General features: G+C 36.8%; 1 protein-coding gene across 5 annotated transcripts in view; it reads left to right on the top strand.

Annotated features, from left to right (window-relative positions):
* Nucleotides 1–23,783, top strand: part of BRD4 (bromodomain containing 4) — a 110,295-nt gene that overhangs the window by 74,617 nt on the left and 11,895 nt on the right. For all 5 annotated transcript variants that reach the window (XM_070937424.1, XM_070937427.1, XM_070937429.1 and 2 more), the window contains 5 exons: nucleotides 4,666–4,967; nucleotides 6,551–6,661; nucleotides 18,160–18,212; nucleotides 19,651–19,966; nucleotides 21,728–22,261. In XM_070937424.1, coding sequence (XP_070793525.1) covers nucleotides 4,666–4,967; nucleotides 6,551–6,661; nucleotides 18,160–18,212; nucleotides 19,651–19,966; nucleotides 21,728–22,261 — 1,316 coding nt within the window. The remainder of the gene's footprint in view (nucleotides 1–4,665; nucleotides 4,968–6,550; nucleotides 6,662–18,159; nucleotides 18,213–19,650; nucleotides 19,967–21,727; nucleotides 22,262–23,783) is intronic.

The following is a 23,783-nucleotide window of genomic DNA, read 5'->3' as shown; positions in this document are numbered from 1 at the left end:
GCTGCTTGCTGCTCTTGCACTTAAACTTAGCGCACTGCACAATGGGGGAGACGACGCTCCATCCTCCTCCTCCTGGAGCCAATTACGACGCGGAGCATCAGCTGCAGCCGGGCAGCCCAGCAGAGCAAAGTCACGCTTTTTCCCCAGCGGCCAAGGTGCGCACAGCACCAACAAGGGCCAGAAAAAGAGGCAAGTAGAGGGGCGTTTTGTTCCCAGTCTGGAATACGGAGCCAGTCTCCATCTGCCGCAGTCGCCCTTCTCTTCTCAAGGCAGGCGAGGAGTGAGGGGGAGGGGAGGAGCCACCCAGTGGTGGGATCATCTGACAGGGAGCCGCAGGAGAGGGCCCAAAGAGCTGCATGCGGCTCTAGAACTGCACATTGCTGACCCCCAACTTAGATTATAGTTTTAAAATGACTGTTCTTTCTTTGTGAATAATGGAACTTCCTTTAAAGCTGTCTGGGTAGTGCCCATTGCCTCACTTCAGGTAGAAGTTCTGTTTCTGCTTTTTGAGAGATAGTTTAGCCTTCTATCTCTAAGTCAATTCAGTGTACTACGATAGTGAAAAGCATCCCAAAGAGGCACATAGAGGACAATTTTTTTATTATATTAAAAAGTTTTTATTTTATAAACACGCATACATACAATATATAATCAATCAATCAGTGTATCATCTAAATACATCTTTTTTCCTGATATCATTTCATTTGTTGTAACATTTTCCCCACATTTATCAACAATTTTATCCCAACCCAACCCTCCCCCAACTTCCCAGAGCAAAAACGGGGTATAACATTTAACAAGCAAAAGCTAAAATATACTAACCTACTACAAAGTTTAAAACTCCCTCACACTCTTTAACTCCTCTTTTGCAAGTTCATCAACCTCCCTTTTGTAAATTCTCAAAATCAGTTAGATTAAATTCTTTCTTCCTGAATATAAGAGCCTTTTTCTTGGTATGTAAGCCATTCATTTTCATCCCTCAAACACCTTTCTTTTTCAACATTGCTCCCTAATAAGATTCTAAATTAAACATTTATCCTCTTTATTCCTTCATAAACTAATTTCTAATTTCAAGTTCTAACTATTCAGCATTAAAAATTCTAAATTAAACATTTTAAAACTTTAAACATTTTATCACCTATACGTTTTAAAATAATATAATCTTATATTAAACATTTTAAAAAAACCTCTTAATACATCAATAAGACCTTCTTAGTTCATTCCTCAAAATATAAATTTCAAAACCTTCAGGAAACTATCCCTTAAATTTTTTCCAGTCCTTCTTCCTCAATCAACATTGTTCCCTAATAAAGTTTCAAATTAGACATTTATCCTCTTTAATCCTTCATAAAATTAAACATTTTAAAACTTTAAACATTTTATTTCATATACCTTCTTAAAATATTATAATCTTATGTTAAACATTTTAGAAATCTCTTAATACATCAATAGGACATTAAGTCATTTCTCAAAATATAAATTTCAAACCCTTCAGAAAGGTGTCCCTCAAATTTTTAATTAGCCATTTTAATACCTCAATAACTCTTAAAAAGCTATCATTTTTATATCCAGAACCAATTGTAATAACACACTTCCTTTATATTATTATCTTAGAATAAACTTTAAAAATACAAATTTAATTAAGCTTCTTAACCTATTGCCAAAATCCTCCCCAAAAAAGATTAATCTTCAGTTCTTCCCTTCTTTCTGTATTTTTTCCAGTCCTTTTTCTTCGATAATTCTTTCTTCTTCAGCATTGCTCCTCCTCCTGCTTTTATTTTCAAGAATTTTAAAATTTGGATTTGAGGTTGATGTCTGTTTGAAAGTTTTTGTCTTCTTAAAGTTATTTCATTTAATTTGAAACCCCCATAAATCTCTCTCAAGTCCTCCTGATTAAACTCTTCCAGATTCCTTTGCTTTCCCCTCTTGGTCTGGAAAGCATCCTTTTTATCCAAAGTCACATTAAACTGAATTTCTGCCCCATCTTGTTCCAACAGCTCACTACTGTCTAACAAGCCTTGAAATGATACTATATTCTCCTTTGTCTCCATGTTTTGAGTCAAAACAGTTTCCTCTTCCTGAGACCTTTCATCAAAAAAACCTTTAAGACTTTCCAGTAAAGCAGTGGTTTGTGACTCAAAAATTTCATGTATTATAGCTCTTATTTGTGTATTTGCTGGTGTGTGTAATAAAAGTCCTTCAGCACTTTCAAAGGTACCAGCCATTTTCTTTTTTTTCAAAGTCCAATTATTTTTAAATTTGTTCAGCTATCAGGTCAATAAATCCAATAATTTTCCACACAATTTAGAAGTATAGAATAGTTAAGATCAATACCATAGTCTTTTTCATTTCACTAGCACTTTAAATCTTTTTCTTGCCACGTTTACAATGTTGCAGCTTTAACGATCACTTTCACTTGTAACTTTCGTTTTAAACGCCCTTAAGCGCCATCTTTTTTCCTTTTTCTTTTAAACTGAGTTAAAGTTTAATATTTGCATTTCCTGTTCTCCTGATTTGCTCTGCCAGCATCCAGATTCGAATTTTCTCATAATCCTTAAAATTGCGCTGCTGGTGTGGTCGCGACCCCTTGTTCTGCTTAAAGCAAAATCGTCCCGGATCCGGAACACTGAAGGGCTTTCAGGGAGCTCTCACCCTGCAAACCCCAGGCTTAAAAAAAGAAAAGCTCGGGGGTCTAGGGGAGCTCTACCCAGACCCTTCTACTCTTCTCTCCCCCTTTTTCCCTGGGGGAGAGTTTCGAGCCGCTAGAACAGTTGATTTTCGCTGTTCTAGCGGCAAACGGAATCACGGGGCTGGAGCTCCTGAAGGAGTGTCCATTCGGGGATCGCGGAGCCACGGGAAGTCTTCAGGACAACTTTTTAAAGAAACCAATACAGCAGCTTCATTTTTGCAAGAGTCATTCATTTGTTACATAAATTGATTCTGGCTATACCCAGTTCATCTGCTCTCAGACAGTCCAATTTCAAGCAGTCCTTTAATCATTCTAGAACATTTTCCCCCAAGTTTCCTGTAGGTCTCAGAACCTGTTAGTTTAAAAAAAAAACTAGGATTCCCCCAATCAAGAAGCAAAATTACAATCATAGATGGCTTTTCTCAGTACAATATTGTTACCTTACAATGCACAGTCCATTCTTCAAAACATTCTCAGAATAAAGATTGTTTTTGTTGTAATACCTTTGGAAATTACAGTTTCAGTGTTAGTTTTATCTCAGCAACACCAGTTTCTGAAAGTTTAGTCTGGATGGGTTTATCCATGAATGTTTCATTCATTTTAAAGAGATTCAAGAGACAAACCCTATTAGATGTCATTCTTCTTCTGCCTGTTTAAAAAATGGAAATACACGCATGAACATTGGTGTTATTGTTCCTTTCTATCCAGCCATCCACCTCCTAATTCATTGGTTAGAACATCACAACACAAAAAGCAGGTTTTACATTGGCTTTACAAACAAATCTAAAGCTAAGTGTAAATAAATAAATAAATAAAATAAATAAATAAGTAAGTAAGTAAGTAAGTGTAAATTATTCTCCTGTGATTATATTATTGGATAAATATGACAGCACTTCCCTTGAGAATAGTTTTGATCCTACTTGGGAATACATTTCTAGTGATGAAACAATTGGATCATGTTTTTCAGGCTGAAGTATTTCTATTATTTTAGCCTTAATTATACAAAATGCAAGGTACTGCATAAGAAACAGGTAATTTGGTTTTAATTCAGGTAGCTCTATTCACTTTTTGTGCTTCTAGAAAATGGAACTCATATTAAAGATTTGACATTTAAAGGTGCTGTAGCATCTCACCAAAGCTGTGTAGATGAGACCAGTATTTTTAAATTGTTAAATAGGTAGGGTTGTCAGAGGTTTTTGGAAGGAAATTGTAGGAGATGACCAGGCTGAGCTCGAGGACAGGGTCAAATGAATAACAGAATAACAGAGTTGGAAAGGACCTTGGAGGTCTTCTAGTCCAACCCCCTGCTCAATCAGGAGACCCTATGCCTAAACCATCTCAGATATTTGTCCAATCTCTTCTTATAAAGTTCCAGTGTTGGAGCACCCGGAACATCTGGAAGCAAATTGTTCCACTGATTAATTGTTATCACTGTCAGGAAATTCCATCAGTTTGGAGTCACTGTGTTCCCACAAGAGACCCAAAGTTCAGTTGTCGTCCCCTTGAATTCCATTGACTTTTATCTAGTGCCAGTTTGCCTTGATTGTTAGTTATTTGACCCTACCCTTGGGTTCAGCCTAGTCATCTATACAGGAATTTCATAAAAGACCCTTCTGAATCTGCAGCTTGAAATATAAAAATGGGCACAATCCTTACAACTTCAGTTCAGCTACTTCAAAATCTTTTCTGATTCTCTTAAGTATATCTGTGTCAATGCTCAAAAGATATTTAAATATGGATTGCCTCCTATACGATTTGCATTGCTGTTATAATTGCTTGTCAAAGGCTACCTAATAATTTTTGAAAGTTAAACTTCGGATTTCTAAACTATAGCTCATTGAAATAGACCTTACCATAGCTCTGCGAATGTAGAACACCATACTAATAAATTTAAATCATTCTAGAATAACATCTTTGTATGAAATTAGGGAATCATTTTGTTTCATATAATAATACATTATAATTGTTCTTTAAAGTAATAAGAAGGAGCCTGTGACTGTGAAGAATACCAAGCCACCTCCAGTTTATGAGTCTGAGGAGGAGGAGAAATGTAAGCCAATGTCTTATGAAGAAAAAAGACAATTGAGCCTGGACATTAACAAGCTCCCTGGTGAAAAATTAGGCCGGGTTGTCCATATCATCCAATCAAGAGAACCCTCGCTCAAAAACTCCAATCCTGATGAGATTGAAATTGACTTTGAAACATTAAAGGCATCCACTTTGCGGGAGCTGGAACGATATGTAACATCTTGTTTACGGAAAAAAAGGAAACCTCAAGGTATTTTTCAAGTTCAGAATAGTTGTTTCAAATGCCAGCCGTATGTACTAAATCACTTTTTATGGTGCAGAGATAGAAAATATACTAATGTTGGAGCATGATAAACTTTATGCAAGAGTCATTCATTTTGAAATTGCATCTTTTCCAGCAATTAATTAATTAATTAATTAATTAATTAATTAATTAATTAATTTCCAGAACAGTAAACAGGTAGTTCTTGACATAACAGGTTGTTTAGCAACAGTTCAAAGTTACAACAGCCTCGGAAAGGCTGCTTTATGGTCCGTAAAGCACTTCTGCTATTGTAAAACTGCTATTGTGCGCCCTCCCCCTCACATGATCACGACTGCAGTCTGGGTGCTTGGCAACCTGTTCACAATTATGACAGGTTGCCAAGTGCCCCGCAATCAGGTGATTATCATTTGCAATATTCTCTGCTGTCTTCTCCAGAAAGTCAATGGGAAACCAGCAGGGAAGATTGCAAGTTACCGCCACGTGCTGAAATGACTAGTCTCTCGGGGCTGACTGGAAAGTACTACCTTCCAGATGGAGTTCACTCCCTTTGCCAGGTTGTGGAAATATTGCTCAGAATCTGAAGATCGGATCACATTTCTGCAGCCTGGCAGAGGTGTTCCTTTCCACGCACAGTGGATTGCTCAGCCCCTCTGTTGAGCTGTAGAAATGGTACTCAGATCTTGAAGATCCGAGCATCCATTTCTGCAGCTTGGCAGAAGGGTTCTCATGGGAGAGTGCTGGATAACTAGCAAACACATTGTTCTAAAGACTAGAAATATTTTTCTAAACTTTCCCCGTAATACTTTGGAAGACCCTTCTCCAAACAGTGTAGTTTGGAGAAGAAACCTTCCAACAATGGCAAGAATGAAGCCTGCCGCAGAAAAGATCGAAGGTAAGTGGACCTGGGTATGGTGAGGTGGGAGGGTCCATCATGGGATGGGGGGAGGATGTGGACTTCCCAGGGATACCAGAGCAGAGAGAGGGTCCTCGCCCCAATTCTCCATTTAATGACTTGTGTGATCAATTGATGACCAGAACTGGGAGAGCCAGATTTCAAAATCGTAAGAGCATGAAAATGCTAAATTATTTGAGAATTTCAAATTTTCAAACTCCTATTCCCTTATTTCCTAAAGCAGATGATAGCAAACTGAATTGTTCTTGTGCTTTCAAGAAAATGGAAGCATCAGAACATATTTTCTGTTCTTCTGAAATCAGTGTTTCATTAACCTAATTAAAACATACCAATTTGTGAAAATCTTTTATGTAAAAAATTGTTCTTTGAATAATATTCAAAGAGCATCTATGTTCTGGCAGATTTCATCTGCCAGTGGAATGAATTCTTCTGTTTACCCCCTTCATAGTAACCTATATCTGAAAGATTGGGAGCCCTCTAGATTGGGGAACAAGTAAAAAGAAGAGCTGTTGGGATAGGGGGAGATAAGCAAGATGAAGTCCCACTTTATGAGCAGATACCCAAACATCTGAGATTTAATAGGAATATTTCGTGGCACAAGAATAGATTCTGAGTTGTTGTCTGATCCAATGACAATGCTATTACCTTGTTGCAGCAGAGAAAGTGGATGTAATTGCTGGTTCCTCTAAAATGAAGGGATTCTCCTCTTCAGAGTCTGAGAGCACCAGTGAGTCCAGCTCCTCCGACAGTGAAGATTCAGAAACAGGTTAGATGCAGATTATTTAAAGACTCAGTCCCATACCTGTTTCCTGTATAAATAAATGTATTTTTAGTACCGGCTTGGTCTTTTAATTTTTAATTTTGGTATTTGTATTTAAAGTAATATGTATGTATCTGTATGTGGAATCTTCCAGTTTGGATCAAATAATATGTTGAACAAGTACCATATAATTGATATGAACTACATTATACATTGTAATTAATTTAATCTGACAGAACCTTTTTATAATTTATGCCAATACAGTTTTATATGTAATGAATTAAATTCACAAGCTAAGAGAAACAATGATTTATCACCATAAATAACACTTTTTGTACAGAACATTAAACTAGTTTTAAAGAAAAAACAGATATAAGCCTGCATGTGTGTGTGTGTGTGTGTGTGTAAGAAAAATGATGTAGCGAAAACAAGATTTTTGAGGAAAATAGGCAAAGCAGGGCAATTATATTTGTATTGCCAGACAGAATCTTTATATTAACTTATATTAGCTATGAGAAATTTTACCAGTTTCACATAATTCAAAATACAAAAATTGTTTGTAATATAACATTAGGGTTATACTTGTATGTGTAATTTTTTAAAATTGAAAGTTTGATTATTTGCATAATCCAAAAAGCCATACATGGTTATTTAATCCTCTCAGAGGCAACAGTTTTTACAATTTAATAAACAAGTATTTAAAATACATAAAATTTTGTACACAGTTAATTTTGTAGATGTTTGGCATTTACAACATTTTTAAGTATTGGCCAATTCAAAGAATAGTTGAGATTTTATCCATTAAGCTACTATTCCAAATGTGATTGTGCCTTCAAGTCCATTTTTAACTCTTGGTGACTATCTGTACAAATCTCTGCAGTTCTCTTGGCAATGTTCAGAAGTGGCTTGCCTTTGCTTCTTTCCAGTGCTGAGTGAGAGTGATTGACCGCAAGGTCATTGAGTTAGCTTCATGCCTGAAGTGGGACTAGAACTCAAAAGACTCCCAGTTTCTAGCCTAGTGCCTTAAACATTATAGCAAACTAGTTTTCTGAATAGACATATTTGAGTCTGAATTTTTAAAATGGAAGGCTGCTCAAGAAACCTTTTTTTTTCTTTACCTCTTTTTCATTACCTGAACTTTTTCCAGAAGTTGAGGAATTGGCTGTTTTCCAGAACAATATACACTATGTCAGAAAAAAACAACTGCATGAAAGGAAATAGATCTGAAATTAGTGGAATTAATAGATGGAATTTTGCTGTACAGTATGCTCAATTTCTACTTAAAAATAATCTGTATAATATATTGGGATTTCATGTAAGAAAATAAGCAGCTTTATTTCTTTTTATTTATATTGCTTGTAAAAAGACTTCTGTTGGTGTTGATTCATAAAGGAAAGAGAAATAATACAAATAGACCTTTTAAAATTATGTTGGCTGAAGTGATAGGGAATGTACAAAGGCTTTTTTTGTTTTAAAAGTAATTTAAAGATATAGATATCATTTCATGTTTCCTTTCTTCCTCAAGCTGCCATATATTTCAAAAACAGGTTCTTTAGAATCACAATTCTGCAATGAAGCTCTCTGTATAGCAGAGTATAACAAATATATGTGCTGCTTTTATTTTTAATAATTGTGCTGACTTTGATTTATATTTCTGCACTAAACCTCTGTTTATAAATTTTGATGAAACCCTGATACTAGACAAAGATTACCTGCTTTTGACCAGATCTGAGACACAAATTCTTACATAGTCTACATAGACTGGCGTAATGAAAAAATCTCATTTTCATTTTGTCTTCCTTCTAAAACAAGTTTATTTTTTATTAGTGGCACAAAAAATAGCTCTGATGATGTGCCTTGCTTTTTCCTTTAGTATTCATTTTTATCATAGGGTTTTGTTGTTGTTGTTGTTGTTGTTGTTGTTGTTGTTGTTGTTGTTTAGAAAAAGGGGAAAGGGAGGCTTGCTCTTCACTTTGTTATCAGACCTTAAAGCTTTGTTAGCAATTGAGTTTATTCATTTATTTCATAAATGACTATAGACTGTTGACTTACTTTGTTCATGTCATTCCTTAAGGGCATTTTTATAGTATCTCCTAATAGGTTTTTATTGTTTTTTATTAATGTGAAATGGGGTTTTATTACTTATTTTTAATTATTGGCTTGATATGCTTGTTTATTAGATTAGCATGCATTGTATTTTGATGAAGTATTTTTTAAAGAGGTTTATTCTAGAAGTGGAATATAAAGAAGGTAGTAGTATTTACCAGGCAAATAACAGTTTAAATAAAATTTTGTGCCACCTTGAGTATCTTAACTGATAATATATTGGTCTTATGTCAGTATTGGTTTTTAATGAGATCTTTCTCTTCTTCTGTGTTTTAACTGGGCTTGTAGTTAAGGATACTAATGATCATTTCACACATGGTCTAAGTATGTTTTCAATGTGTAAAACTACGGCTGGATAAAATTTCACTTTAAAATGTTTTAGTACATAATCAGACGTGTCAGGTGTAGCTTCATGGATTGAATATTAAAAAAGATATATTATTAAACTGTGCCCAATGTCACATCTCTAGATAGTCCGGCATAAAGCAGAAGGAGAGTTTAATTGTTGATTCATTTCAGTTTACACATAACATAGGAAGTGCATCTTGCATATATGGATGTGCAGTATGTTTTGAGTCTAAATTGTCTCCAATTTGAAATGCACCATTTTGATTGCTAAATGGTTATTTCAATTCTTTTGGGAGTGTGTTGAACTTGAAACAGTATACTAAGTGGCGTTGTTTGATGTTTAAAACTCTTCAAAAATAATGGAACCAGTTTGAATACAAGTTGTTTTGTATATCAGTGGTTAGAGATGCTGAGCTTGTCAGCTGCAAAGCTGATAGCTCAGATTCGAGACCCGAGCACTCTGCAACAGGGTGAGCTCCCATTCCTGCCCCACTTTCTCCCCATCAAGTAGTTTGAAAGCATGCAAATGCGAGTAGATTAATAAGTACCACTTAGGTGAGAAGGTAACAGTGTTACATGCGCCTTTGGTGTATAGACATGCTGGTCACATACCATGGAAAATGTCTTCAGACAATGCTGCTCCCTTGGCATTGTGTCCTAGAGTCAGATACGAAGGAAACCTTTACCTTCACCCTTTTATTTTAAATTATTCAGTTAGAACTTAAATAATGAAGTTCGACTAATTAATTAATATGATAATGCAGTAACTTTGTATATTTACCTGTATTGCATACCTGCTTGAATACAATTAGTCCTTGATTTATGACCATTCACTCAGCGACCATTCAAAATTATGTTCGTGCTGAATGAAGGAACTTAAGACTGGTCCCCAAACTTACAGCTGTGGCAATGCCCCTGCTATCATATCATCCAAATTCAGGCATTTAGCAGCCTGCCCACAATTAAACGCCTGCAGGATTATTTCAATTCCTTTCAGCCACTTATCTCTCCACTCCCACCCCATCTATGTCCTTTTGGTCCTCTGCATTTTGCAGTCTCTGCAGCCCTATCTGACTTTAACCATCTTTCTTCCATTGCTGACCAAGCATGCCAGTCTGACCCTTTGCAAGGCAGTTGCTGAACACATGAGACTTTCTTCCCCAGGTTGTGCACAATGGGTTCCTTGTGAGAATTGTGGAAAATGGCCTCATGCAGCCAGCCTCCTGGGAACCAGGCTGGGAACGCCTCATCAGCAGCTGGAGAAAGGTCAAGTGGAAGCAGCAGAGTGCAGGGTAGTAGGAACCATGGAATACAAGGTGGCCAGAACAACTGCAGCTGTGGCTTCCCAGGGTGGCCAATAGTGGGCCAGGCTAGGGCTGGACTTCACACTGTACTCAGGCTTCTTGCAGCCCCAGAGCCATGGCGCACCAGAAGCCCCTTTGTGCTTCGTCTGGAGCTGAGCTTTTTGTGTAAAAGATTTTGCACTATGCTGTGGCTCAGAGCTTCTTGCAACCCAGAGTCCAGTCCCAGCTCAGCAGCGTGATGCTGAAGGGCTTCTTAGTGTGCCAGACCCATGGTGTGCAAAAAAGCTCCTTTACACCACATTGCTGGGCAGGGCTGGGATTAGGCTATGCACTGTGGTTTAGGGGTTCTTTCAGCCCCAGAGCTACAGGCTTGGTCCAGCAGCTTGCTTCTTGAAGCGCAACAACTCTGGAGCAACAAGAAGCCCCTGAGTCATGGCGCAAAGCCCAGCCCCAGAGTTGCCGTGTGCAGAAGCCCCTGTGTGCCATGGTGTTGGGCCAGGCTGAGGCAGCTGAGGCTTTCAATGGCAGCTGCAGTTTTGATGCAATGCTCCAAGAAGCCCCTGAACTATAGCATATTCTTTTTCTGGCCTCCCTGCATTTGTACACATGCATGTGTGTGCCCCAGCCTTCCTGAGCTCATGCCACACTACAGCACCCCCTTGTAGGCAGCCTGTGCAGTCCTCATCCTTGTCTTCCTACCCTTGGACCCCCTCCACTTCTCACTTAATGATCTGCACATCTGGAGTTAGGATAGCAAATTAGGAGTCAGGATTGCCGTCGCTAAGCAATGCAGACATGTAATATTGTGCTTTACAACTGCATTGCTTAGCAACCAAAATTCTGGTCCCAATTGATCCTAAAGTTGATGACTACCTATAGGAGCTAAGTTATTTTTTACCTTTGATTTGCATGGAATATAGATTTCACCAGAAACGGGTGACATAAGTCTTTCACAGCTTTTTCAAACTGCAATTTATAGTGACTTAGTAAGGAGAAGAATCAGTTGTGAACTCATATATACAGTGTCAGATGAATAAATGAGGCTGTACTTTACTGCATTATAGATTATATTCTTGCATAATTCTCCCATCACGAAGAAGAAAGTTCATGTCCTGGCCTTGACAATAATTAGCCCATATTTTTATTTGGATGAAATTTAGGCTTTTTTGAAAACTATGATGTCTTTTTCTCAAATTCTCTTTTACTCCTGAAATCTACATCATAACTTAATATATTGCATTCACTGAGGAACATTTTCAATGAAATATGATTTAGCTGTAAAATTTTAAATAATGACTAGAGATTGGCTGGCCTGTTGCACAAGGCAAGGCAACCTGTTACAATGTGCACTTCAAAATGTTGCCTCTGCTTTAATATATGGCAAACGAACTGTTATGTTTAAAAAAAGTTTCTTAGCAACTCACTTCTGTTGTATATTAAATGCATGGCATAATTTAGTACTTAATCTTTACTCTGTCTATATCTGAATTTGTATTGTTACCTATTAATTACTTCTGACCTGAGGAAAAAAATAGACCAATCCTTTATCCTGATTAAGAATTATTCAGACTGATGGAGACTTTTACATAAATTTTATCCCCCCTCCTACTTTGTGTGCGTGTGTGTGTGTGCATATACTCAAAAACTTTATTCTTATATATGAAAGCTGCTTTTATTGTTATATGGGGAAACTTTTAAAAATTTCTTCCATTAAAAGCAGCTCAGTAATCAGACATGAAAGATACAGAAAAGTTACACTAAAAAATAACTGCTAACAGGATGTGTCAGTTTGTGGAAAATCACATAAAGATAGCTATGTTTTGAAGCACTTAGTTAACTATCTACAACATTTTGGTATAGCATTAAATGTATTTCTAAACAGGTATTTTTTAAAAAAATGAGTTTTTATACTACAGTACAACTTTATAAAATGAATCTGTGATATACATCAATATTTATGGAAGTATGTGGCTGCCCTTTTTGTACACACCCAAATAAACATGTAAGAAAAATCTGAATATTAAGTTCCATTTTTAATGATGGTTCAAAGCAGAATAATACAGTAATCTTGTCAGTCAGTGACAAGGAATAATATATGAATTGTTATTATCCAAACTTTCAGGGTTTTAGTAGGTTACCTATCCAGTAATAATAATTTTTATTGGAGAGAGTAGTAGCTATATTCTTCCAGTTTCAAGAAAACACAGAGCGTCCAAACAAGTTAGTCATTAAATCCATCATAAAAATATAGTTTACTTGGGAAGGTTATTTATAAACAAAAATATGTATTTGGGGATTTAAAATAAATGTCTTTATTAATATTGTTAATTTTTTTCTCCATTTGCATTTGTTCCTACCATTTGTTTTTAATTTTTATTAAGGGATGGGATAAAAATTGACCTTTTTTGATTGGAATGTATAAATTGCATGTTTAAGTAAAGCTGTAATTCCTCTTTCCCTTGACTGTTCAAAATGCATTAATCATGAATTGAGTATCTGCTGTCATTGTACAGTTACTATATTTTTGTTTGAATAATAAAAATAAAGAATTTATTTTTGCTGGAAAAAATGTACCTACTTTTTCTATGATAACTAACATTGTAATAACACTTAATTTTGACATTTGAAAATGAATATTTATGTCCCCATTTTAAAATAAGACAATAGTCTCTCTATCTTTAGACGTTCAACAGAGAAATAAACAACTCTTTAAACATCACATCATAAATATTCTATTGTGTGATTATCAAATAGGAATTCAAAAATTTATTTTCCTTGTTTGAAGTGTGCAGGAAAAACAAGGCTTGGATCATCTCCCTGTTTATCTTTAGAGAGTACTTCTGCATAGACAGTTGAGGGAAGACTATTTTTATGCCCCCTGGAAAGGCATTTCACAGAGATCTTCAGTCTTTGTAGGTACCTTATGAGTAATAGTTAGGCAGCTGGTAGAAGGATTCACTTATATAAACAGGAGCAGCCATACACTACTTTCAAGCTAACCCACTTAAGAATGGGTTGTTAAGGTTTGGCAAACATGTGATAAATGGGATTTTTGAATCACTTAGTGACAGGTGTTCAATAATGTTATGTTAATTAAAAGTTACTTTAAAGCTGAAATTAAGCAGATTTTAAGATTTCTGAAATGTTCATTACTACCTTGTCTAAACTACTGTGCTACGGGTACTTCTCAATTTACAACCATTCATTTATTAACTATTTGAAGTTACAGTGACACTGAAAATAAGTGATTTAAGACCCCTTTTCACACTTAACTACTGTTGTAGCATCCCCATGGTCACATGATCAAATGTGGGCACTTGGCAACTGGCATATATTTATGACACTTGACGTATTCCTTCCGACAAGAAAAGTCAAATCCACTAAAAACCATGTTGCAAATTTAACAACTACAGTTATTCTTTTAACAATTGTGGCAAAACAAGTCAGAAAATGGGGCAAAACTCACTTAAAGCAGGGGTGAAATGTTCCCGGTTTGGACCGGATTGCCCGATCCGGTAACAATTGCGGCGGGTGGTTTGGAGAACCGGTAGCAAAAATCCCTGCGTCCCCCACCATGCCCAGCTGAGCCACACGATCATCTCAGGCTTTTTTTTTTTTTTTTTTTTTTTTTTTTTTACTTTTAAAAGCATTTTTTCTACAACCTCTTCTGACGAAAAATTGCTTTTAAAAGTTAAAAAAAAAGCCTGATGATTGTGCGGCTCAGCTGAGATCGTCAGAGGCTTTTCAAAGCATTTTTTTCTGCAACCTCTTCAGCCGAAGAGGTGGTAAAAAAAAATGCTTTGAAGTTTTTTTTTTAAAAAAAGTTGGCCACTCCCACCCAATCACATTACCCCTCCCCCCACCAAGCCACGCCCACAGAACCAGTAGTAACAAATTTTACATTTCACCCCTGACTTAAAGCCATCTTGCTTATCAGTGGAAATTTTGAGCTCAAATCGAGAACTAGCTGTATTTAGTAAGATTTCTACAGAGACAATTAAAACAAAATACACACTTCAGTTTTGGCTTACTCCTTAATTTCAAAAGTTATGTTTAGGTGTAGTGTTGCTACATGATCCTGTAATGAAGAACAACTTAGGATGTTGTGGATAGTTTTATTAAGTTGTTACAAATAAATTGAGTATAATTTAGATTGCACTAAAAATGTGGAAATTCTGGCTTATCTTGTATTCTTTGGGGGAATATACTTTGGATATAAGAGAAATAGTTCAGGCAATGCATGATCTGTTGGTTCAGGGTTGACTCAGCCTTCCATCCTTTTGAGGTAGGTAAATTGAGGACCCGGATTGTGGGGGCAATAAGCCAACTTTGTATAGAACAACACCGCTTGGGGGGGCGGGGCGAAAGCCCTAATAAGCAGGTATATACAAGAAAGTATGCAGGCTATTGCTATAATGCATTGTAAACCGCCCTGAGTCTACGGAGAAGGGTGGCATATAAATTGGACTAATAAATAAATAAATAAATCACACATTACAAGCAATAAACTACAGTCAACTGATGCCAGAAATAGTTTAAGAATCCAGTGGTGTTTGTCTGCTGGGGAAATTAATCCCCTCTCGAAATCTTCTGTGGAAGATTACAGGATGGATCATCTAAAGCAAATATGCACATTGGGTGCAACTAGAGGAGGGGAAGGAGAAGAAACAAAATGCTTTGTTTGAATGGAAAATATTTTCTTTTGTACCCTTTTGTATAAAAGTTCTTTTGTAACTTTTCAGAGATACACAATCACAAAAATAATATAGTGCTGTCCAATTAGAATGTATTTCCTATGAAACGGCTATATCTAGCTTTAAAATAAATTACTTTGGTTTATATTTTAATGCAATTCTTGTAAACCAAACAACTGTCTCCACCCCGAACTGCATTTTTGTTCAACCATTATACAGTGGTATCTGCTAACAAGTAATACATAATATAATGTAAAGTAATAAAGTATAGTGCCTATTGTAAAATACAGCACTAGAGAACATTAAAATGCAGCAAAAGCCAGTGTTGAAGTTAAGATACAGCACTGGGGCCCCAAGAGATCTAGGTCAAATTCTTACTTTACCAGGGAGAGATCACTGGGTAACTCTGAGCAGTTACTATCCCCTATGTTTCCTCTTGAAGCTCCTAAAGGAAAAACAGTAAAGTATATACTACTAAAAGCTTCCCATTTATGAAGACATTGGAATAGTCTCTGATAATTTAATCACAGCAGAGTGATTTTTCAGGGGAAGGCATACTGCCAAACTGACCTTGAAAATGCCTTATGTTACAATAATGTTTTCTTATTTTAAACTAAATATTTACATCTATGCCTAATGTCTCAGGAGATGGCAGCACATGTCCAATCTTGTTTATCCCCAAAAGCTACTTTCACGTGGGGCTCAAAATAAGTATTTGAATAGAAGACTTCTGACAAATCACGGTTATAATTTAAATCAGGATTTTTTTTAAAAAAATGGGGTGGGGGGAATACTTGAAGAAGATAGCAGCAAACCATCTCCATGTTTGCTGCCAAGAAAATGTGTTGGATATTTCTGTGAAGAAATCAGGAGTCTGCCTTTTTGCTTTTTAAAAGTTAAACACACCACCAGGCTTTTCCTAATTTTGTCTGCCCAATACAATAGAACAATAGCATCAACTATTTTTAAGTTAGGTTTTCTTTTTTAAACAAGGTAATTCTTTCTTTAGAAATCATTTCATAATTAAAATGCTTGAAGCAATCTGTATTATTCCTACAAGAATAGTTTTCTTTTCAAATAGAAAATTAACCTAGATTTGACCATATTTGATTTTATTAAGTATTAAATATGTCATGAACTAGATACTGAAAATCTTGAACTTCAAATTATAAATCAGAGAGTCTTGTGAGTTTAAAGTTCTTGGCAAGTTTTTTTTAACTTTTTTTTATTTATATGAACTAATTGGGGAGCTTATCTTGCCAAACACAACAATAAAGCTACTCATCCATGCAAATACAGATTCAATATTTTGGTATCAAAGCCATAATCATTATTTTATATTTTTATTCCTCTTTGTTCTCTTACATAAAATGGGATTGCAGTATAGCTCTTTGGTATAGCTCTTATGTTTGGGTGAATTTATAGTGCCAGCAAAGCATGTATTTTGGAGAGGCTGCTCATATTTATATGTTTATGTTTTTAACATATACTCTCTGTTCCAACAACAAAAGATTTTCTTAATGTTCATAGTATTAGTGTGTCAAAGTGTTACTGTTTAATGTGGTATTGGGCATATTTTAAAATTTAGCAAATAGCCCAAGTATTACTTTTTTAAAAGGTGTCTGGTTAGAATTAGTGACAGTATTTTCCCCTCAGTTTCAGGTTTTCAGTGTTGAGTGTCTACCATTCTTTTGTTCAATTTACTTTGTGGCTCACAGTGCATAGCTGTTGCCTCCTGGGTAAATTGTCTCAGTGGTGACTTTTTACATTGTATTGCACATATATAAAAAGCATCTTAACAGAAATTATTTAAATGTGAAAGAGTAAATATTTGACAAATAGTACAATTTTTAGCACAAATTTTTAGCACAAATTTAGTACAAATTACAAGGATATTGAAGAAGGAGTAAAGGGGAATAATTGTGAATTTTCTGTAGTGAAGAAAATTGGTAATAATAGATTAATAATCTGTTAGTTTTGGCATGCTGCTGTCATTAGTGCCAAAAAAAATCTTAATGCTATATTTTAAGTTCATATAATTACCCACTGTAGATTTTTTTTTAAAAAAAAAATAAAATCTGAAATAAGGAGTTGTGAATAATGAGTTAAATTCACCTGAAGAAAAATTAAAACAGAAGGACTGAAAGACAATATGCAAAGTAATAGTATAGTTTGAGTTATCAAATTCTTCTTGTGTTTTGGCTTAAAACACTGTAAAAAAAGAGTGACTGCTGTTTTACCTGTTAAAATAAACTGTATAAATAAAATGTTTTGCTATATTTACTGTCTTTAGTTTGTGACAGTAGAGATGGAAATTTTGCTTTTCTTCTCAAGAAATTTGTCTTCAAAATGAATTTCAAGTGTTACTGCTATCTTTTATTAGACCACACTTTTCTTATCATTTTATAATAGGATTGTGTAAAATTTTCTGGTGAAGAAGAGGCATATACAGTACAGCTTTTTCAGGTTATCTTAATATGACACATTCATATCTACTTAAGAATCTAAGCAGAATAAGCCCTAACTTTCCTTCCAGAAATAGATAACAGTTGAGTTACCTCAGCTTTCTAATTTTACCCCAAAGGGGAAAAATACCTTTTCGATATAAATTTAAGTACCAAAAAGCAGCCAAAGTTATGAAAGCAAAATGTAATTTTTGTGTGAGTGAAAATACCATGGATGATTTATGTGCAGCACAAACTTGAGCAAATAATATAGTAAATTCATATAGGCAATTCAGGTGTTACCCGTTAAATGCAAAAAAATCATTTTTTTTTTTTTACTTTAAAATTTCATGGAAGGTAGACCATGCTACCTTGGTATGCTGGGAAATGAATTATTGAGGCATTGCCTCAACAACTTACACTAATTAATAAAGTTCATTGTTAAAAAATAGTTTATTTTGTAAAATAAGTAAGCAAATAGATTCAAATGTTCAGTATATGTTAGAAGTAACAGTGCTATACCTTTGGATTTCACTGTCTTGATCATAAAATGATTCATGTTCAAAAACATTGCCATACAGTAATCTTTTATTGTTCTTTTCCTACAGAAATACCCCCCAAAATTAAGAAAAAAGGACATCCTGGTCGAGAACAAAAGAAGGTATGTTATAATACAGATTTTGAGGGTGTAAATTAACATGTTGATTAATGATAATTGTTTGCTCAGCATTCCACAAATTCGTTTTTAAACAATTTATTTTTAGGCCCTATTGAAAGGAAAAGGAAGAGTTTTAATTATTTAGGCTTCTTGGCATTAGGAATAGTTTGTATCTCCATTATATTCAAGGCTGTGGTTCTAAATTATTTCTAATTATTCTAATTATTTCTGTTCTTAGCCATGGTCACAGGCAAGAATCTGCTTACTGTTGGAACTAACCAATTCTAAGTTGACAGAAGAATAGAGAAAGGGAATATCTTTTTTTTTTAATTGCCACATCTGCCATTTAGAAGACCTGCAAATACCTGGGTCTTCACCTTTGTGGCAAAGGAGATTGAGTCACCTTGCTTCATCACTTCTGCCATCTTTTATTTTTCTTGATTTTTGCTTTAATTTCTTTTACTTATTATAAGCAGTCTAGAGTTGAGAGTCAGTTGGTGTATTATTATTAAAGCTGGTCACACAGTCAGTCAGATGTTTAAACTGGATTTGGCATTTTTTGCCCATCTATTGAATCAATCCTAAGGACCCAAGATAGGCAGATGTTGCAGTTTGATGGTGTTAAAGGTATTGTTGCAGAATGCAAGCTGTTCCAAGTAAAGCTGCCTTTTGCAATTGACTGATGGTCATTTGATCAGTGCGAATAGTGTTCAACGGTGTTTGATTTGTTTATTATATATACACAGTATGAAGTCTCACCTGCTAGTTCTTTAACTGGTGTTGCCCTTTGCTTTCATCAAATTCTTCCCAAAAACCTAGGATGTTCCAATAAATCAGTGTAGCATATTTGCAGATCCAAGCAGTGTGGCCTTATTATTATCTATTCACAACAATGTGAAGTCACAATTGCTTGCCTGTTCTTTAGCTGGTGTTGGCTTTCCTGTACATTGAATTTTTCCTAAAAACTACTAATAGAACTACCTTGAATAAAAGTAGTTACTCAGTTAACTCAGTTAACAAAATATCTGCTTGGATGGGATAAGAAGTTAAATGTTTAATTATTGCATGTGTCTTGCCTTTCATAGCAGAATCCATCTGTTGTTTTCTTGCTTCCAACTGCTGAAACTAGCATTAATTATCAAGTTGGTTCAACATTATACTATCATTTATATATGGACCTGGATGTTTTCCTCCTAAATGTTTACAAAATGTGTAGGGGCTGATATTACATGGTTTTCTACTAGATCCTCAGACAGTTCATTTTCTCTGATTGCAAAGAATTGGTTAAGTATTCATATTTACAAAAACAGCAGAGGTTGAGGAAATGTATAGAAAAAAGCCCTTGACAAAAGGGAGAAGTTCCACTATTAATTTTCTGTGCAAAAATGACTCATTCCAAAACTGCTTTGCATTGATTGAAGGATGGGCTTTTTTCTTGCAGCATCACCATCATCACCATCTACAGGTGCAGCAGCAACAGCAGCAGCAGGTGCAACCACCACAGCTACCACCACCGCCACCTCCACCTGCCCCTCAGCAAGCAGCCCCCGCAGTCAAGTCTTCTCCTCCAGCTTTTGTTCCAACACAGATCCCAGTTATGGAGCATCCACTCCCAGGGAACATGTTTGACACTATTTCACATTTCACTCAGCCTATTCTGCACCTTCCCCCACCTGAGATGCCACCTCATCTCCCCCATCAGCCTGAGCACAGCACTCCTCCTCACTTAAATCAACATACAGTAGTGTCCCCTCCAGGTAAACCATTTTTAGGTGCATTAGAACCTGTATGTTGAGTTTGTGAGAACAATCCACCTCTTCTTACATCATTCTTTCCCAGTTGAGCTTTGCAGTAAATGAGCACCAGATCAATCCAGGATACTATAAATGAAATAGCAGCTCAAAGTGAGACACACTACAATTTTAGATGTAAATATTTCCAGCCAACTAAGTCCATTGTAATATCAGATCTGATTATGAGGTACATTTGCCTGTTAATTGAGAAAGAGAACTCTGATTTAAATCTTGGTTTAATTGAAACCAAACTCTGAGGATGTGGAAAATCCTCCTTCAAGGAAAAGAACATTCCAGAGAACTCTAGAATGTTTCCATTTCTCTGCAGACTATAGTGTTATGTCTCTTCCAGTCAGGGCCTGGTAGTTTTCCAATTACTGCTGAAATTCCAGAATTGATTTGGAAAATTCTGTTCCCAGAATATTAGGTTTTGCATATGCCTACTAAAATCCCAGTAAACATAACTGTAATTTATCTTAAAAAGAATAGCATATGAACAGAGACCAGATGGAAAGGGTGGAATTTGCCAACCAAGGTTGCATGTTTTACAATAATAACTAATGTTATGAAGGCTATTATTCCTCTGTTTGTAATTCTATCAGTGGAGCAAAGACAACATTTTGACATGATAGAATGGACTGTATTATTCCAAATGGAGAATAACATCTAGTTCAGTAGTCACCAACTGGTGGTCTGTGGACCACTGGTGGTCTGTGAGAAAATTATGGTGGTCCGCAGAAAAAATTATTTGCATTTTTTATATTGCACTAAATCAGGGGTCCTCAAACTACGGCCCCTGGGCTAGATATGTGCAATGAACGCTTCTGTTTCTGCAGAGAGTCTCCCCCTTCAGGGTCTTTTTGTGTGGTTTGGAGGGGGGCAGAAATTCTAACTTGGGGTCTGCTTCAGCCTCCTGGTGCGGGGCTTTGGGCAAAGGCTGGAGGGAAGTGCCACTAATGGCAAGGAGCCGGAGGGTGCATCATGGCCTGGAACTGGCTGACCATCTCAGCCTGCTGAGCCTCCAGGTGTCGGTACCTGGCCTTACACTCCCGCAGGTCTTCCCTCTGCTTGGAAAGCCTATGCTCATAGTCCTCAGTGAGGTGCTTCTGCTGAGCCTCCTTCTCAGAGAGATCCAATTTGAACTGAGCTGTTTTGCCAAACTCTTTCTCATGGTGACTTATTACTCCGACAACTACTTCCTATTGGGGCCCTAAGGAACCCAGGCGGGCAGGTGAGGAGTGGCTGAGTAGAGGCCAGCGAGGCACCCCTTGATGCGAGTGACATCAAGTTGGCCATGTCCACACAGTCACATGATCACCTAGTTACATGATCATGCCCACCCAGCCAGTCATTAGGCAGATCATATTAGTGGTCCACAGGATTTAAAATTATGAATTTAGTGGTCCCTGAGGCCCTAAAGGTTGGGGACCCCTGATCTAGTTAATGTCACTTTATGTTAAATGTACTCAAGTAGAAAAGTAGTATGAAGGGTGTAGTTGGGGAGGGGGGAGGGGGAGTTTCCTTCTTTGAAATAGTTTATAATATTTCCTACAGTTTTACTCTAGAGTCTAGTTCTCAGCTGCTTGTACAGATTTTGTCTTGACGTTTGAAATAGGCAACCATAATCTTAACTGATTAATTGAACAATTAAAAATAAATTAGTAATAATTATATCACGGGTCCTGTTGTACAGTATTTAATGTAACATTACTCTTTTCTCTTCAGCTTTGCACAATGCCCTGCCTCAGCAACCGTCAAGACCCAGTAATCGAGCTGCAGCACTCCCCCCCAAACCTTCTCGGCCTCCAGCTGTGTCACCGGCTCTTAACCAGCAGCCTCTGCTTCCCCAGCCCCCACTCCCCCAGCCTCCCCAGGTGCTTCTGGAGGATGAAGAGCCTCCTGCTCCTCACCACAACCTGCCGTTGAGTAATAGTCAGATGCACCTCTACTTGCAGCAGTTGCAGAAGGCACAACCACAGACTTCTCTACTCCCTTCAGTAAAAGTGCAGTCGCAGCCTCAGCCCTCCCTGCAACCTCCTCCTCACCCTCCAGGGCAACAAATACCACATCAGTCACAGCAGAGGCCAGTCCATATGCAGCCCATGCAATTTCCACCCCATATCCCACAGCCTCCACCACCGCCCCAGCCACATCTGCCCCCTCAGCAGCCTCAAGCCCCACAGCAGTCGTCAAAACCCCAGCAAGTCATCCAACACCACTCTTCACCAAGACATCACAAGCCAGACCCCTACGCAGCAGGTGAGTTGTTTGAGCCTGAAACATGGCAGCTGAACAGATGGGTCTTTAGATACTTGCCATCTGGATAGGTGCAGGAAAGTCATAACAGTGATTTAACACTTGTGAAAAATTGCTTGTTGCCTTTAAAAGAGTTCTGTAAAGAGGAAATGTAGTAAAGCAAGTTAAAAGAACCTGGGTTTTTCTGATGGAAATTACTCCCTTTTCTCTTAAGATCCTCTGTTTGTTTGCGGCTTATTCTGTGTATGTCTCACTTGCGTATTCAGAGGGAACACTCAAGATGGCTGACTTCATAAAATATAAAACCTAAAAACTTGCTGAAGGCATGGCTTTCAATATTTTTTTTCTGTGATGATTTCATTTTAACCAAAAACTTGAAATTTTGCTAACATACATTTTATTTTCTACCTCTCCATAACCTCCTCAAAGTAGAGTTCAACAGGCAATCCAGAGTCCAAAATAAGAGATGTACAGTGCGCACAAAGTTGCATTGGCTTTCAAGCCAATGCAACGTTATTTTTGTTTCAGACCTTCAGGTGGAGGTGGAGTTGGAGACAGAAAAAGACAGGGAAGGTTTTCCTCCCCATTCTCTCTTCTATTCTAGTTTTCCATGCATTCAGCTAAATCCCTGAAGAGGAATAATGTGCTTGCTGTTCGTTGTCCAGTGAAATATGCTTCATTTGTTTCTCCCCTATCCTTCACTTGGTCTTGCTTTACAAATTCCAAAAATGGCAGGTCTACATCCAGTTATGCTTGTAGAACAATAGAATACTTTTTAGTGGCTTAGATTTTTAGATTTCGTTTCAGTGCCTTGTCCCTCTTTGTGGGACTCGCTTTATTTGGAAAGGTATAAGCAAATGATATTTTTTCCTCCTCAGTTGCCTGCTCTGTGGTATTACAGAATTAAATTGCTGGGAGGGGCCATTTAGGCTACTAAGTCTACCCTCATTGTGGTCCAATTCAAAGTGATCCAGCATTTGATAAACATCTCTGATAAAAGAGACTTTACCACATCTTTGAGTAATTGGTTCCACTGTCAAACAACTCTTAATGTTTGTTTTTTAATATTCAAGCGGAATAGGGATATTCATAGGAAATGTTTTATTTCTGTTCTGAGGCTTTTGGTGTATGAAATTTCTGCTCAATTTTTTTGGGCCAGGCACATTTTGGCAGAGATAAGCCCCAGAACTTCTAAATTCTTCTAAGTTTCAAATAAAGCAGAATATAGAGAAATCTTAGAATGTTTTATTTGACAAGTAGAAAATTCTGGTGTGCATTCTTCCTCTTAAGAGCTCCCTAGTGTGGGTACGTTCCACTTCTCTGATCCACATGTGATATTTCCAATTACTTCCCTTCCCTTGTTTGTTTTCAACCCCTGCTGTCTCCACTGTCCTAACACTTTCCCTTTCCTTCACTTCTGATCCACTGCTAATGTCGCAATGCAATGTGTTCTCTCCACCCTGACTTTTTCAGGATCTTCCCTCCCTCCCTCCCACGTTGATGTACTATCCTGTGCATTTGTTCC

The sequence above is a fragment of the Pituophis catenifer genome, unplaced genomic scaffold, assembly GCF_029215685.1.
Source record: "Pituophis catenifer annectens isolate HBS135680 unplaced genomic scaffold, rPitCat1.0.hap2 SCAF_2, whole genome shotgun sequence".
In the NCBI taxonomy this organism is placed as follows: Eukaryota; Metazoa; Chordata; class Lepidosauria; order Squamata; family Colubridae; genus Pituophis; species Pituophis catenifer.
Note: the sequence above shows the minus strand (reverse complement) of the source record. Positions and strands in the feature narration are given on the sequence as shown.